The 18,008-nt window shown below is 32.7% G+C and overlaps 1 protein-coding gene across 2 annotated transcripts; it reads right to left on the reverse strand.

The window, feature by feature from the left end:
• Nucleotides 8,424–13,467, reverse strand: LOC109325769 (PHD finger protein ING1). 2 transcript variants are annotated; one of them, XM_019558322.1, is made up of 7 exons: nt 13,323–13,467; nt 13,163–13,234; nt 11,248–11,435; nt 10,570–10,633; nt 10,309–10,393; nt 8,937–9,105; nt 8,424–8,851 (listed from the first exon to the last, which is right to left on the reverse strand). In XM_019558322.1, the coding sequence occupies exons 1-7, from the start codon at nt 13,348–13,350 to the stop codon at nt 8,741–8,743; spliced, it is 717 nt and encodes a 238-aa protein (XP_019413867.1). In that variant the 5' UTR covers nt 13,351–13,467; the 3' UTR covers nt 8,424–8,740. The 2 variants fall into 2 exon arrangements, with proteins under 2 accessions (XP_019413867.1, XP_019413866.1); XM_019558321.1 differs by having other exon boundaries at nt 8,455–8,851; nt 10,309–10,408.

The following is an 18,008-nucleotide window of genomic DNA, read 5'->3' on the forward strand; positions in this document are numbered from 1 at the left end:
ATTCAATGTAATTTTGTTATCATTCTATTCAATATTCAATAAATAATATTCTTTTCTTTCATCTTTCTTGATTCATCAAGAAATCTTTTTCATGCCTCATACCATTTTAACATGGTATCAGAGCGTAATTATTCGACCGCTTCCGCTTATGCTTTTATCATTCCAAGATTCAAGAAAGAATCATCATCATGCATACATCATCAAAGTGAGGAATCTTGCACTATGGCTAAGGATGGTGATGATCATAGCGTAAATCAATGGGGTGTAGGGGGACTACCTTGTTGAAGTGGTGCAGCTTCTTTTTCATCCTCTTTAATCATCATTGTTGACTCCTCAAAACCATCAAGAATACTCATTATTCTCTCAATTTGCACCACTAATGCTCCATTCTTCTTCTTTCAAATGCACAGATCCATCACCAGTCTTCATCCGAGACCTGGTTGCTTATGTTGAAGGAGGTATTTTACAAGGAAATGCTTCTGATTATGGCTCCATCATTCCAAGATTCAACAATTATCATCATTCATCATCAATTTTGTCATATACAAGATTAAATCCTTTTCTTATTCTTCATCGTTTACTCCTCTTTCTTATTCATCATTGAAGCATCTCATTAGGATCAAGATTATGTTCTGTTCTCTCTCTTTCATCATCACTGGTTGGTTCGCTTCTGTCCATGATGGTTAAGCTCATATATAACTTTTGTCATGGATGGTTAAGCATTGGATGGGTAGCTTATGTCCATAGTGGTTAAGTAAAGATATAACTTCTGCTCTGGATGGTTACGCGTTTGATGATATAGCTTTTGTCATGGGTGGTTAAGCATTGTTATTACTTCAAATCAATTCCAAGCTGAAGAGTAAAAAATTTCACTCACCAGCTTGAGGGGGATATTAAAGATATATGATACGTTATTTTGGAAGATGATAGTTGGTTAGAAAGTGAAGAATTAGCAAGTTAGGTTTATGTTAGTTACTTGCTTTACAAGCTTTCTTTTCATTCTTTTCTCTTGTATAAATAAGACACATTGGCTCACTTCTTATTCAATCAATTCAATTCATTCAATGAGAATATTATCAATCTTTGTTTCTCATTCTTCTTTCTTTAAGCTTCTTTAAGCTTTCTTTTATACACTTCTTGATTCATCAAGAAGCTTTCTTTTCCATGGTTCTTACCATATTTTAACGACATGAAAAAGATTTCTTGATGAATCAAGAAAGATGAAATAAAAGAATATTATTTATTGAATATTGAATAGAATGATAACAAAATTACATTGAATCATTTATATAAAGGATAGAAAAACTAACTATCCTAACTAAACTAATTAACCAACTAACAAATGCTAAACTATTTTAACAATTTTTGCCTAGTGTTTAAGTAAACCCAGTTCCAAGCTGGAAATAATTGTGTTGAACACAATGATATACTCTAATACCTCATCTTGCTGGTGAGTGAATCTTTGTCTCCCAGTCTTGAAATCTGAATGTGAAGCAATCTGACGCTTAACCGCCATAGAGTAGAAGCAACTTCATCCAAAGCTTAACCATCTATTTCGACAGAAGCTTAACCAACCAAACCAACCGTAATGGATGAAATAGAGAAAATGGATTTGAATCTCGATCCTAATATATTGCTTCAATGATGTAAAATACACACCATAATATTGTGTGTTTAATAAGAGAGGTGTAAAGAAAATAGAGTAGCAACGAAAAAAATATAATATGGGATAAATGATAAAGAATATGAAAAGAACGTATGTGCACCAAAGCCAAGACTTTTCTGAAAAATCAAAACCATTAGCCGGGTCAAAGGACTCAATGAACATCGGGTGCACGAAGTAAATGCCAAGATTTTCACTTTTGGATCATATATGCATGGCCCTGGAACAGATATAGACACTTTGTGTGTAGGACCTAAACATGATTCCAGAGATGAAGACTTCTTTATTAAGCTGCAATGGATGCTATCCGAGATGCTAGAAGTAATAAAAGAGTTGCACTTTATTTCTTGATGAAGTTCTTGAATGAGTCTTGATAGTCCTCTTTCTTATTAATTCTTGATGATATAAACTTGATTGAGCATTCTTCAATATATGATGAGAGTTTAACCTCAAATGGAGGAAGAAGAAAACATAAAGGAAGAAAGAATGAAGGAGTTCTTTGTTTGAGGGTTCTGAATATGATGATGAATTTCCCTTGATCAAACTCCAACTTCTTCTCACTTTGATGATTGATGAATGGTGATGATTCTATCTTGAATCTTGGAATAGTAAAAGCATAAGCGGAAGTGATCAAAATAATAATTATTGCTCTGATACCATGTTAAAATATGGTAAGAACCATGGAAAAGAAAGCTTCTTGATGAATCAAGGAGTGTATAAAAGAAAGCTTAAAGAAAGAAGAATGAGAAACAAAGATTGATAATATTCTCATTGAATGAATTGGATTGATTGAATAAGAAGTGAGTCAATATGACTTATTTATACAAGAGAAAAAAATGAAAAGAAAGCTTGTAAAACAAGTAACTAACATAAACCTAACTTGTTAATTCTTCACTTTCTAACCAACTATCATCTTCCAAAATAACGTATCATATATCTTTAATAAGTGATAAAATAGTTGAGCATTTGTTAGTTGGTTAATTAGTTTAGTTAGGATAGTTAGTTTTTCTATCCTTCATATAAATGATTCAATGTAATTTTGTTATCATTCTATTCAATAAATAATATTCTTTTCTTTCATCTTTCTTGATTAATCAAGAAATCTTTTTCATACCTCCTACCATTTTAACATAAATACATGTAATATTTAAATTACAACTGTCATGTGCAAGAATGTTTTTGATAATATTTATACTAAAGGTCATGATTCAATATGCAGTTTGTAATTGCATATGCTCATTGCATATTTGGCTTGATAATTTGTAGTGAAAACAAAGGCAATAAAGTACATTTTAAGCATATTATAAATTTGACATGGATATTATACATTTGCATCATGGTGTAGTTAAAGTTTTATGTTTCTAGACAACTGTTTCTGGTAATCCATGTAGAATATGGTTATGGTTGAAACATGTGTCTATTAAATCCAACTATGTAAAAATTTAATTTATTTTATTTTTTAAAACATGACCCTGTATGAAATTTCTTTTTAAAAATAAATTGGTGCAAACTGGTATCAAACATGGATTTGAGTGATGAGATGCTGTATCAGTTACCATTGGGACATGTTTGATATGCTGTTATATTTTCTCCATAAAATATAACTAAAGCTATGCATATTTTGTTGTAGATAAAAAAATTTCTCTACATTCATTAATGTCATTGTTTAGAAACCTATTGTAAATAAATAATAGTTAGCTTCAATTAATTATATAACTAAACCTCATCAAGAATTTCTCTACAAACATCAAACAATTGATTATATTTCGATTATAAATTTGTTCAACACTTTAAGTGATTCAATTAAAACAAAAAGTTACCAAAATGACTTCTCTTGTTTAGATTGCTCATGATAAATGTTGAATGTTATTGTATATATATCCATGCAAGTATTGATTAGCCCAAAGGAAGATTAATATTTGACCAGATTATATGTACATATATGATTGTAAATGTATGATAATTATAAAGTTATACATGTGAATGATAAATTAATCCAAAGAATGATTTAGTATTTGACATACATTATTATTAATGTTTAACCATGACAATCAGAGTACCATTATCAATTAATATTATTGTCCAAAGACTTAACATTAATGTTGCACTTGGTATCTTGAGATAAATTATACCATATTTGAATTTATTATATATGAATTTGAATTATGAAGTGAGTATATATTTATGTTGTTTATTTTGTTCTCTTTTTTTTCTTCCAGTTAATTTTGTTGCTATATCTGCTAACTTGAATTCAGTTCCAATCATTAATGATACCAACTTTAAAGATCAAAAGAGAACATTTTAATTGTTCTTGGCTGCATGGATATGGACTTTGCACTAAGAATGGAGTAAACCCCTTCTATTGTGGACTCTAGTACCTCTGAAGAGAGGAAAACTTCTGAGAAGTGGGAGCGCTTCAATCACATGAGTCTTATGATCATGAAGCGCGACATTCTGGAGGCATTTAGGGGTGCTATATCTGAAAGGATAATAAGTGCAAAAGAATTCCTTTCCAAAATGGAGAAACGTTTGCCAAAAGTGATAAGGCAAAAACAAGCACACTACTTTAAAGCTTGATTTCTATGAAGTATAAAGGCAAAGGGAATGTAAGGGAGTACATAATGGAAATGTTTAATATTGCTTCCAAGCTTAAGGCTTTAAAACTTGATTTGTCGGATGACTTACTCGATCATTTGGTGTTAATATCTCTTCCTGCATAATTCAATCAATTTAAGATAAGTTATAATTGTCAAAAGGGCAAATAGTCTCTTAATGAACTCATTTTATACTATGTGCAAGAAGAAGAAAGGATGAAGCAAGAAAAGACAGAAAGTGCTCACCTAGCAAGCACCTCTAAATATATGGGCAAAAAGAGGAAATATAAGAATACTACGAATGAAGCTACTAAGGGTCCAATGCAAAAAAAGCAAAATAATTGCGAAAAAGGTTGCTTCTTTTGTAACAATATTGGACATGTTAAGAAGGAATGTACTAGTATAAAATGAGTTCCTTGCTTTGGTCTGTTCTGAGGCAAATTTAGCTTTAGTACCTAGAAACACTTGGTGGTTAGATTCTGGTGCTACTACTAACATCAGTGTTTCAATTGATGGTTACCTAAGTTATCGAATACCAATTGATGCTAAAAGACACATTTATGTAGGAGATGGCAAGTCGGTGGATGTAGAGGCAATATGGCGTTTTAGGTTGTTATTAAGTATTGGCCATTATTTTGATTTAATATACTTTGTTGTACCTTCATTTAGACGAAATTTAATTTATATTTCTTCTTCGGACAAATCTGGTTATCATTATTCATTTGGAAGTAATCAATTCAATTTATCTATTAATTCAAATATTGTTGGAACTGATACTCTTATGGTGTATGACTTGCTATATTTGTTCGACACAATTGCTTCTTATAATGAAACCTTGAATATGAAATCACGTGGTACTAAACGTAAAGTTGACAATGCGAACTCAGGAATGTTGTGGCACAAACGTGTACGTCACATCTCTAGAAAGATTTGAACGACTTGTGTCAAATGGGATCCTTGGTTCCATTGATTTTACATACTTTAATGTATGTATTGAGTGCATTAAGGGCAAATAGACCAAACATAAGAGATTAGGAGGACACAGAGCTACAAATGTCTTAGAATTGATACATACAGATATTTATGGGTCATTTCCAATACCATCTTAGAACTTTTATGGTTGAAGTTGAAAATCAACACAACAAAAGAATTAAGTGTGTCAAATCTGACTGTGGTGGTGAATATTATGGTAGATATGATGGTTCAAGTGAACAACTTCAAGGACCGTTTGCCAAGTACCTAGAGGAATGTGGGATTGTCCCACAGTACACCATGTTAGGGTCACCTAACATGAATGGTGTTGCTGAAAGACGAAATAGGACTTTTAAGGATATGGTAAGGAGTATGATATATCATTCTACTTAACCAGAGTTACTTTGGGGAGAGGCATTGATGACTGCAACTTACATTTTGAGCAGAGCACCAACTAAGGCAGCTTCCAAAATGTCTTATGAGCTTTGGACAGGCAGAAAGCCTAGTATAAATCACCTTCATGTTTGTGGATGTCCAGCTGAGGCAAGACCTTATAATAAAAATGAAAGGAAATTGGATCCACGAATAGTGAGCAGCTACTTTATTGGCTATTTTGAATGATCTAGGACTATAAATTTTATAATCCCAAATTAAGGACAATTTTCGAGACTAGAACTCCCATGTTTTTTTAGGATATTGACTTCAGGGGTAGAGATAAGGCTAAAGACTTTGTTTTTGAGGAAGAACATGTGCTTCAAGAACACATTCTTCACGAACCAATACATTTGCGAAGGTCCACTAGAGTAAGAAGAAATGCTATTCCGGATGATTACATAGTATTTCTCCAGGAACATGAGGAACATGATGGTATGATAGAAAATGATCTAATCAATTTCCATGAAGTCATGAAAGATTCCAATTCAGAAAAGTAGATTGAAACAATGAATGATGAGTATAAGTCAATGCAAGACAATAAGGTTTGGGAACTTGCCCCATTGCTAGAAGATGTCAAATCAATTGGTTGCAAATGGATATTTAAGACCAAAAGAGACTTCAATGGTAATGTGGAGAGGTAAAAGGCTCGTCCTATAGCCAAAGGCTATACTCAAAAGGGCAGGATTGACTATAAAGAGACTTTCTTCCTAGTTTCATCAAAGGACTCTCGTAGGATAATCACGACTCTTATTGGACATTATGATTTGGAGCTTCATCGGATGGATGTCAATATAACATTTCTCAATGGAAAAATTGAGGAAAAGATTTATATGATGCAACCAGAAAACTTTGTGTTAGGATACCCAAAGAAAATGGTTTGCAAATTAACAAAATCCATCATGGGCTAAAACAAGTGTCTCATTAGTGGTACCACAAATTTCATCAAGTTATTCACTCGTTTGGTTTTGAGATGAATGTGATTGATGAGTGTGTGAATCAAAAAATTCAGTGGGAGTAGATATATTTTCCAAATCTTTTATGTTGATAACATAGTGCTTTCCACCAACGATATAGGCATGTTGCACAAAACTAAGAAATTTCTCTCAAGAAATTTTCCAGATGAAAGATCTTGGTGAAGCCTCTTTTGTGTTAGGGGTACAGATACACTGAGATTATTCTTGAGATATCCTAGGATTGTCCCAAAGAAGCTATATTGATAAGGTACTCAAAAGGTTTGGCATGTTAGATTGAAAACCAGGTAACACCTAGGTAGCCAAGGGAGACAAATTTAGTCTCGGTCAGTGCCCAAAAGGAAAACTTGAGATTCAGGAAATGCAAAAGATCACATATGCGTCAGATATAAGGAGTCTAATGTATGCTCATATTTGTACGCGTCCGAACATAGCGTACATTGTTGGAGTGTTAGGCAGATACTTAAGCGATCCAGGAATAGATATTTGAAGAGAACAAGGGATCATGTGCTCACTTATAGGAGGTCAGACTCTTTGGAGATCATTGGATATTCCGACTCCGATTTTGCAGGGTGCCAAGATAGTAGAAGATCCACTTCAGGCTATGTCTATTTGTTGGCTGGTGGTGCATTATCTTGGTGTAGTTCCAAGCAAAAACTAGTCACTTCATCCACCATGGCCGTAGAGTTTTTAGCATGTTATGAGGCATCGAACTAGGGGATTTGGTTGAGGAATTTTGTCACTAGGTTGCAAATTGTAAAAGGAATTGTAAAAGGAATTTTGTCACTAGGCTCCAATTTTTCAGGCGAAAAACACCACTTCCACTTACCTTAGTTTTTTTTATACCTTCTGCTTTTCTTCTGCGTGGTTTTCCACTATGAAACACCATACCCATCAATTTCTTTTGTCATCAACCTTCCCTCACAGCCGCTATCACTAATCATTAACCATCAACTGTTCCACCAACAAGACATTAGTTTAGTGATGTAAGACCCCGTTAAATCTTCAAAATGAACAGAAGATCAAAAGTTTGATTCCTGTGAGCGACACTTATTGGGAGGGATAATCACATATTCCGAAAGGAATTAGTTTCTTACTAAAAAGTGAAATATACCTTTGGTAATACCAAAAAAAAAACAAACCAGCAATGGCAGAAAACACTACCAAGTTTCCCAAACAAAAAAAAACAAAAGTTGAAGGAGAAAAAACCTGAAGAAAATGCAGCATCAATTGAGACTAGAACTTGAACATTTCCTCACATTCTCATACACCATAGCCAATTAGCCACCACCTCCAAACCCATTCCACCATCTCAACATTGTACTCTCCGCACCACCAGCTGCAGTCACTTTCCTCTGGCACTATCACCCATCCTCTGTGACTTCGAGTTACCACTTATCAGATTTGAGCTCATGATGATTGAACCCAATTAGATCTGAACTCAGAAGCATCAACATCACCAGATTTGCAATGTCGCCATCAACAGCCATAACATCACCGTTACCCAGCCCACCACCAACCAACAGCCAGCTCTAGATTCATACGTTTGTTACACTAGATCTCAGCTTGTACACAAAAAAATGGCATTGTGGCATCATTATTTTCTTGAAACTCTATTGGCGTTACTAGAAAACTCACATCGGACACTAACGTTAGGGCCAACGACAATGGTGGAATTAAGGAACTAATTTGAGACAAAAGTTTAAGGAACTAAAACAAGAGAAAAAAAATTAACGTAATGGACTAAAAGAGTAGTTTTGCCTATAGTTAATTATAAAAATCATAAGTTAACAACTATTTATAATAAGTTGAGTGCAAATTACATGACATTCTCAACGAGTTTCTTGTTTTATCAAGCCTGGTCTACAATGAAATAAGAGAACTAGTCGATGGCTCAGATAATTGCCATAGACTAAAATAACACTCAGTAAGTCATAGGAAGTCTATAATCGCAAAGTTTCAAGCCCCCTACAACAACAATCAAACCTTAATCCCACCAGGTGGGGTTCAAGCCCCTTACACATCAAACAAAAAAACTATCCTTCTAAAGATGTCAAGAATATACTCTATAATCCATTTTAACATTGGTTTTCATCTGTAAAACCTCATTTGCCTTTCCTGCGATTTCTTGTTGCTGCACAATTTGGACAGAACCATTTTCCTTTTGGTTTTTCTTTCAGACCAACACAACCAAAATGAAACCACTCTATTTTGCACTGTAAGTTGGAAGAGATTATCAATATGTTAGGAACGTAGGCATAAAATGGGCAAAAATATAAGGGGAAAAAAGCAAATACACACATCATTGTTGTCACAGGCAACCATCTCCCCGTAGCTAACTTGGTTACATAAGCAGTATGTGGGTTCATTTGGATCAACCGGTAAATCTATTTCCACGCCAGTTGGGTTCGCAGTTGTTTGTGCTTCTGTTGCTGCTGCTGCTGCTGGGACCACAGTTGTTTGGCTTGCTCTGAAGTAGTCATCATTCAAACGATATCCATTAGATTCTAAGTGTTTCTTTTAATTCTTGCTTTTAAATGTGCAATATTGTTTGCAGGCAATAGGCATGCAATATAAATGTATCCTTCATGGGAAAACAAGGGAAAGGATACAGAGGTATATGAAATTATAATAACAACCACCTCAACTCATAAGGTTACTAACATTCAATTTGTCAATGATTTACAGACTAGAACGCAATCTGCTATTGTTATCAATGTAATTAAATGGAATTAAGGAAACTTATGATCTTTTATGACAATTATATGTAAGGATTTCAAGTTTAATCATTATGCTAATGTTTTGGAATTTAAGATTTGTCTCTACAATATTTGGATAAAATTAATATTTTCCACCTCTGGGGTTTCATACCAGAATTTGTATTACATGAGGATGTAGGATTTCAATATGTATAGAGATCACTAGGACTGATCTAACTGTAAGAAATCCACAGAGCAGTGTACAACAAAGCCACATATGAGCATTTCAAATGTCAAAGTACATGAAATTACTATAAAGGCATAGAAAACTCTGATTTACAATAACTTCCATTTCTAAGGGTTTGTTTGCAAGTTGAGTTTTGGAGGGGAATGAAGGAAAAAGGCTTGAGAGTCATAAAATACACCAGTGAGATGGCTCCAAAGCCTTTCCTTTCTCTTACCTCCCATCCAAAACTCAACTCGCAAACAGATCATAAGACTATAACCATGCATTTATTTCTTAACCTTCATTTTACCCAAAAGGAGCATTAATTGAAGATAAAATGAACATGTAAATCTTAAAGGATAATGTTCACTTATTTATCCCACCTATTGAGAGATGTCTATTCATTCCTAAGCCTGCAGAAGAGATATGCCTTTTCTGTCTATATCTCCCTCCTGTAAGTGCCTTTCTTCTGTCTTAAGATACTCAAAGAATTTCCTAAACTTCTCAATTGTTCTATCATCTAGTGTTTTGTTAAACTACCTTTCAAAAAAAATTAAATGTTTGAATAGGTATCTAGTGTCCATTTGTAGACATGCCCCCATGATTAACCAACATCTTACATAGCAGAATGCCAGAGGCAGGAGTCAGTATTTAGGGAATAGATAGTTGAAAGTTGTAAGATAAAGCATTGCACAAGTGATAAGTTCTCGGAAAATGAACTACAAATTGTCCTATAAGAGTTACATACTTTTTACGTCCTCCTCTACCACCTTCACTACCCCTTCCAGATTTTGTGTGACCATCAGGACCTGAAGCAGGCACTCTGGGTGTTGCTGCATTTTCTCTTTCTGTCACAAATTAAAAAATACACTTTATTCATAAAATGACGGGACTCAATTGTTGTCAACTACAATATACTTCCAACTTTTTCAAACGACGATGAACAAGTACAACATTATACGTTATATAGACTGAGAGTGGCAGAGAAAAAAGATAGAAAGTGCAGTACCACGCCGAAGCTCCTCATCAAACTTTTTCAGATATTGATCAAGTTGTTGTATGTGTGTATCTACCTGCAACAAATCATGAATACGAAATAAAAAAAAACCTCTGAACAAGCAATAAAAACTGTTTGCATTAATTTTAATGAAAATTTATGCCAATATAGTATCAGTATGTTCCTTAACCAAGTTTATTTTACCAAATGATCGCAAGGTATATGTAACTCCTTCATTTGGCTTCCAAAATGTCAGGGAAGTGAAGTTGAAGCAAATGAAAAACCATAAAATAATATGCAAACCATGTCTACTAGTATTTCATAGACAATGCACTACCTTAGTGTTGAGAAAATCATTAACAAAAAGGGCAGCCCAACACATGAGGCTCCCAGCTAGTGGGGTCTAGGAGGGTGAGCGAATGGACTGTTTCTAGGATTTGAATCCATGAACTTCAGGTCATAAGACAAGCAACCTTACCATTGCGCCAAGACTCACCCGCTAAGAAAATCATTAACAATGCTAAAAAAGTGAAGAAGCTAGATGCAAATAGCAAATTTGTGGAAATATAACCCATTATATCAAAGAAAGTATTTCCATAAGACCACAATGTTCAAGTCCAGGCAGATTTATCCAGAGCCATGCATTAACAGGGGTCTTAAAAAATACATGTAACAAGATAAGTAGATTACCAAATCATATGTCTGGACAGCTAATGCAACTTTTTCATCAGCAATCCTGATGCTATGCTTTTGCTCATCAAGTGCCTCATCAGAAAATCTAATAACCGAAGTATCAGGTGTGATGTTTCCAGACCTAATTCCTCGCCTAATATCTTCGATTTCTTGTTCGCAACGCTGTTCATTTTGCCTTTGAACATCTTTTCATATACATCACAATGTTTATGTTGCTTGGAAACCTCAAACAATACTCAAATATAGTAGAAAACATACATGTGTAACTAATGAGTGGGAAGAGCGCACCATGCCTTTAATTCTAATAAGTAATAAATAATTATAGGGACTAGAAAAGGGGAAAGTAATCAACACATATATGTCAATGAGAATAACATTGACAGGCAATTAGCAGCCAAACGAATCAAAACAAAGTCAAAATATAAGCTCCAACCTACAGCAGTTAATTCTACTCACAAAATTAACATGAGATGCCCAAATTACCATGAGCACATAAAAAATTCAGTCTAAGATAAAATTTAGATTCTGCTTAGGACCGGGAAGGGAGTCAAAGATCGTAAAAGTAAGATCATAGCCCGACTCATACAATCCTACTTATGAATATATACGCACAAAAATTCACATATATATTACTACAGATCAAGATTTTAAATAGATAAATAGCACCCAATATAGAGAATTTAAAAAGTTTCACTTGTTTCAGTATTATTTTTCTTCTAGGTAATTATATGTTTCAGTATAGTTAATATGTTCAATTCAATTGTTTAGAGATTAGATGCTTTTATATTTAAAAAAAATTAGTTCGTAAAAGAAAGAAAAAAGGATTAGAGACTTATAGACAAACAGGCCTCCTTAAACAAACAGGTATAAATGGGCCTGACCCACTCCATTCTTTTAAACAATTTGTTCAAAACCTAATAGTAGTTGATCGGTCTTTTAAACAATTTGTTCAAAACCTAATAGTAGTTGATCCGTCTCCTTCATTGTCCATTTTGCAACAGAACATAATACATAGAAAACAGAAATGGAAAGTGAAGAAAGAGAGAGAACTGAGAAAGGAGAGCTGGATGGATACAGGAGAAATGAGAGAACAGAGGAGAAGATGGAATCAGCAGGCTCGTCGATTCCATCAATCCTACGCTCCAACATGACGATTTCACTCGATTCCACGGAAGTCGAGCACGAGTTGAGATCGAGCACGGGTCAGCTCTTGTAGATCGTAAAACCGTGTGATCCCACAAGCAGAATCACAATTGTAACTACCATGATTCTAACAAACTACCTAAAGTGGAAAAAGTGCAAAAACTTATTTATTAATAATTATACCAGTTTACTATGACAAGAGCCATACTTCCAAGTTTGTCTAGAATAACCTGACATCTTGCTTACTTTACAAAAATGTACACATAATGTTCAAATATGTCTCAAACATTGGTGGCTTGTAACCTAATTATTTTGAAACCTGGCCACCTTGGAAGAAATCACCCAGGTATGCTTAGGACAAAACAATTCCATTGGAAGTTCAACAATGTTACCAGTTAAATCATAACACTGAATCACACTAGAAACATATTCTACAAGAAAAAATATATTCAATAATCACCATGTAGCCACAAGAGTTGATTATACACACTACAACACAAATAGTATTCTTAAACATTGTAATGGTTTCTCCTTTTATTATGATATAGGATAAAAAAAATAGATATGACTATGCTTTCATTATTCAGCCTACCTACTTGCATGCCGAATCTACCGGATTCAGCATACAGCGTAGAGTTATAAAATAAGTCTTGTAATAATAATGTAAAAAGTGACATCCGAACCGGAATTGCAAACCATGTAAGTATGGGATATAGCCTCTAAAATAATCCAAATAAGCAGCAATAAATAAAATATAAAATAGAATTACCCTGTAAACTCTTATCTAGGTCACGCAACAACGCATACTTCTTCTGAAGAATAACGGGTAGGGAATCTAAATCTGTAGAGGAAAAAAAACGTTTGTTAATGCGGAATTGAAAACCAAAAGTGTGGAATTGAACCTAAGAATAGTGTAGAGGATAAATTACTGGCTTGAAATTCTTCGAGGAATGACATTAGGGTTTATGTGAAGAACGATTGATGCTGATAATCGAATAACCCAATTTCACTTATGGAAGAGAAAACACGACTGTTTCGTTTTTTCCAAACTTCATTTTTATCTGTTTTTATGTCCTATCCGTTTTTTTCCACGTTCTTTTAATTATGGATCCATATTTATATTTATTATAGTAAAGTACACTCTTTGTTTTGAGTTTTTTAGTTAAATTATATAAATCATTTTTCATTTATTTACACAAAATCATAATTTTTATATTTTTATTATATTGACTACAAACATAATAAGGTATCAACTCATATATTATTTGGACTTTTCTTAATAATATATCATGTTTTGTTTAACTTAATTGTATTCATCACATTTTTTATTAAAACTAGTGTGAACAGACATTTTGTGCTTGCTGGTCAATATTGCATGATATTATGTATTCAATTTTTATATATTTTATTTTTTAGAATTAGAATGTATTTGTTCCGTTCGATGTACTTTATAGTTTATATTATAATTTTTGTGTATTTATAATAATGTTCAATTTAATGTGAAAGATATTGTTAGTTAATGTGTTGGTGGTGGTTATTTATGATTATATGGTTTCTTTTTGTAAAAATTAAATAATATTAAGAGCAAAACAAGAAATAGAAATTACATAATAGTAAAAGTTACCACATATTTTGTCTTTATATATAGTATAGATAGATAGATATATTTATCACTATTTACTTTTTATGGAATTATTATGCAAATGAAAAAATGGAACTTTTTTATTTGATTAATATAAGAGGGCAAAACGCCAAAGCAAGAAAGCAAACACGGAAGATTGGAGTCCAGATTTTATTAGTATAAGCAAAGCAGCAAAACAAGGAAAATAAAATAAAATCAAAGTAATAAAGGACTATCATACGTGTCGTGATCCTTAGCTAATAAATTTATACAATAATTACTTTTAATGGCATTTTTGAAAGATAATAGAGTAAAGGGACCTCACAACTGATAAAATATAACATGTATCCGACATATTTTCATCCATTTTTTCTTTATTTTCTGCTAAAATTCAATTCATTTACATTATGCTCTATTTGGGTGAGAAAAGAAAGTAAGAATAAAGAAATAGGTGAGAGAGATAATAAAGAGAAAGAAAGAAATAGGTGAGAGAGATAATAAAGAGAAAGAAAGAAATAGGTGAGAGAGATAATAAAGAGAAAGAAAGAAATAGGTGAGAGAGATAATAAAGAGAAAGAAAGAAATAGGTGAAGAGATAATAAAGAGAAAGAAAGAAGTAAGAAAATGGATGGATTTTTATATTGTTTGGTAGGAGGAAAATAAAGAGAATAGAAATTGATAATTTCTTCTTTCTCTCTTCCATTTGGTTGAATAAAAAGTGAGATGAAAGAAATGGTATATGTTTTAAAAGACAAAAATACTCTTACAATAAAAAATAATATTCGCTAAATATTAATTTTCAAAGGGCTAAATTGATATTTTACACACTCTAGCCTTCTTCCCTCACATTTCTCCTAAAATTTGGTAAGAAGAGATTTTTGTAGGTCCCACACCAATTTTATTCTCTCCACCTCCTTTCTCTTCTTTCCTTTTCTTTTCCTTAGAACCAAAGGAAGGCTAAATGTGTAGAGAAAATGTGGGTAGCTAGCTAGGAGAATGGATATTTTGTTATCCGTTTTGCTGAATGGAGTGATTCTTCATGAATGTTTTTTATGTGGTCCGATGATTCTTGGCCACTACTTAATAGTGCACCAATGGAAGCCATAATTCTAGAGGTGTGATAATTATTCATAATTTATTAAAATTGATTCATTAGATCTAATGAATTTAAATTGATATAATTTAATAAATAATGTTAATAATGTATGAATTCAAATATATTCATTATATCCAATAGATGTTACCATTTGAAGATAGATACCCAATTCATCCATTTTTTTTTTAAATGACGGTTTTTCAATTCTATTTAATATTTAAGAAAATTAAATTTAAGCAAATTCATCGATGATTCTCACTTTCACTTTTAATATTTTATTAAATTAATATCAATTATAGAACATGTGTATGTAGTTACTATTAAAAGTTTATTCTTAAGTGCATACCATATATAAGTATGAGAAAATAATGTATATAAAACTCATACATTGTCAGTGCATCATCCATCATTTATATTTAATCATCCTTAACTCTTCAAACAAAGTAATTCAAATAAATAGTGTATGATATAGTGATTATGTATAAATCATTATACTCAGAGTGCATAGATATTACACTCTATAAGTATTTATTAAAAAAATTACACGTAAAACCTTAAATGCCGCATGATGGTAGAATATTGCAAAACTTTTTTTCCGAAGTTCAAAAAATCATTTTTTTTAAATTGATTTTTAAAAGGTGATTGTGAAAAATGTTTTATTGAGAGGATAGTTTTTAAAATAATGATTTTCTTTAATAGTGTTTATAGTTCCATTAAAAAGACCAAATGGATAGAATATTCATTCATCCATATCCATGAAAATGGAGTCATAGATGAATTGAAATTCATCCATTAATTTTAAATTTGAATTAATTGAATAACGTAAAATATAGTTTAAATAAATTTAATTTGTTTAATGAGGGAATCTAAACCCATCAATTTGGCACCCGTACATAATTTTCTCCCTAGGACAATGAAATGCAAAAAGTTGTTATTAGGATTAGAGTTCCTAGTCTTCCCATGCATTGAATATTATAATCAAAGAATTTTATGAAATAAGAGTTCTTCAGTGAGGAGGTTTGTAGAGGTGGACGAAACAACCCTACATATCAATAACAATGATCCTCTTTATTAATGGAGAGGCAAGTACATGTTTTTACATTTATTTTTAATAGCAAAAGTGTAATTTCACTATAATCAAAAGGATAAATGTGTCATTGGAAATTGCATTTCTCTTTGTTTTTTGAAGCATTTGCCTCACCATTAATAGAGAAGATCATAACTCAAGTTACAAAGGAGACATGGATCCTCTCATGGTCTTAATTGAAAGACGAAAATTTGCTCGCATATGTATCGAAGTAGATCTAAGGAAAACTTTGGTGTCTAAATTTGAACCTCATCATAAAATCTATAGGGTGGAATATGAAGGTCTTCACTTGATTTGCTTTAGTTATGGGCGGTTTGGTCATAAGTCTGACGCATGTCCTTTACTAGTTAACTGAGATGGGGACACTATGAAATAACAAATAGAATCGATTGGTGTGAGAAAACGTGCTGATGAAAGTTCTCTGAAGGAAAAAGAAATGTATTTTGGTTCACATATGATATTAAAAAGGAGAAACGATCGAATTAATGCATTTCAAGAAATAAAGGGGACATACAAAAAATATGTTATTGAAGTAAACAATCATGTTAAGAGGGTGACGAATTCCAAGGCTAACGACTCAAGGTTTGAAATACTTCAAGGTGATTTAAATGAGTCATTAAGCCACACATTGAATGAGGAAGGCAAAGATGGATTCAATTCACCAGTTGGGAACCAAAATTACACACCTAATGAGGAATGCGATTCTTGTTTGGGAATGGGGAAACCGGCAACTAAAGGGGAAAAGATTAAAGGAAAGTCATTCATGGAGAATTAATGTAATTTTGAGAAGAATTTTGAAAATTCAATCACTCGAGAGGCCCCTTTAATGGTGATGAATGTTTTAAATGCATACAAGGAGGGAGAGAGTGTACACAACCACTCATCAATGTTGGCAGGTGATCACCATGTTTTAGTTAGTGTTGTGGAAACTAGTATGTGTCGTCTAGTTCAATCAGTAATCTGGTCCTAATACCGGTACAATACAATAGTTATATTAGTCACATAATCATACTAATCAAAATTGGTCGAAACTGGTCATACCGGCCGGTTTTCAATTGAACCGTACCGGTCATATTAGTCGATTTTTATTTAAAATTACTTTTTTATTGAAAATAAAAAAATTATTAGTTTTTTATTAATTTTTCAACATTAATGTTGATATATTATATATAAATATTTGAACCACTATATCACTATACACTGGTTTAATGACTAGTACAATATTAATGGAGGGGAGTCACCATCCAGGAAAGACAACCCATCCGAAAATTTGGCACTGCGTGTCCCATATGCAAATAATTCCTTTTTGAAATTAGATATTGTCCAAGCCTCTCACCTCTCCTCCTCCCACATGAGAATAATGAGGATGACGAAAATAATGAGGATGTCATGGGATTCTCACAGGAGAATTGGAAGGTATCACATGAGGTTGAGGATGACGAAAATAATGAGAATGTCATGGCACTCAGAATTGCTTTGATGATCCAACAAGCATTGATCAGATACAAAGATTATCTCACCATAAAAAAATTCTCATTATCCTCCAATCTCCTTGTGTAATATTATGTACGAGACAATGACAAATATCATAACTAATTGACTCAAAAATGTTATAGGGGAACTATTATATTCTAATCATTGCAGTTTTATTTCGTGAAGGCAAAGTTTAGATAATATTGTAATTGCTCACAAAGTCTTGCATTTTATGCATAATCTCAAACCCTAAGCAAGTCGGGTGGCTATTAAGGTGGACTTGGAGAAGACATATGATTGTTTGAAATGGACTTTTCTTGATGAAACAATTCATATGC

Source organism: Lupinus angustifolius, chromosome LG13, assembly GCF_001865875.1.
Source record: "Lupinus angustifolius cultivar Tanjil chromosome LG13, LupAngTanjil_v1.0, whole genome shotgun sequence".
Lineage (NCBI taxonomy): Eukaryota > Viridiplantae > Streptophyta > Magnoliopsida > Fabales > Fabaceae > Lupinus > Lupinus angustifolius.

Coding starts and splice junctions, on each gene's coding strand:
- LOC109325769 (XM_019558321.1), bottom strand. CDS start 13,350: ATGTCATTCCTCGAAGAATTTCAAGCCA. Junction 11,436..13,162: donor CCTAGATAAGAGTTTACAGG/GTAATTCTATTT, acceptor GTATATGAAAAG/ATGTTCAAAGGCAAAATGAA. Junction 10,634..11,247: donor CTGTCCAGACATATGATTTG/GTAATCTACTTA, acceptor GATTTGTTGCAG/GTAGATACACACATACAACA.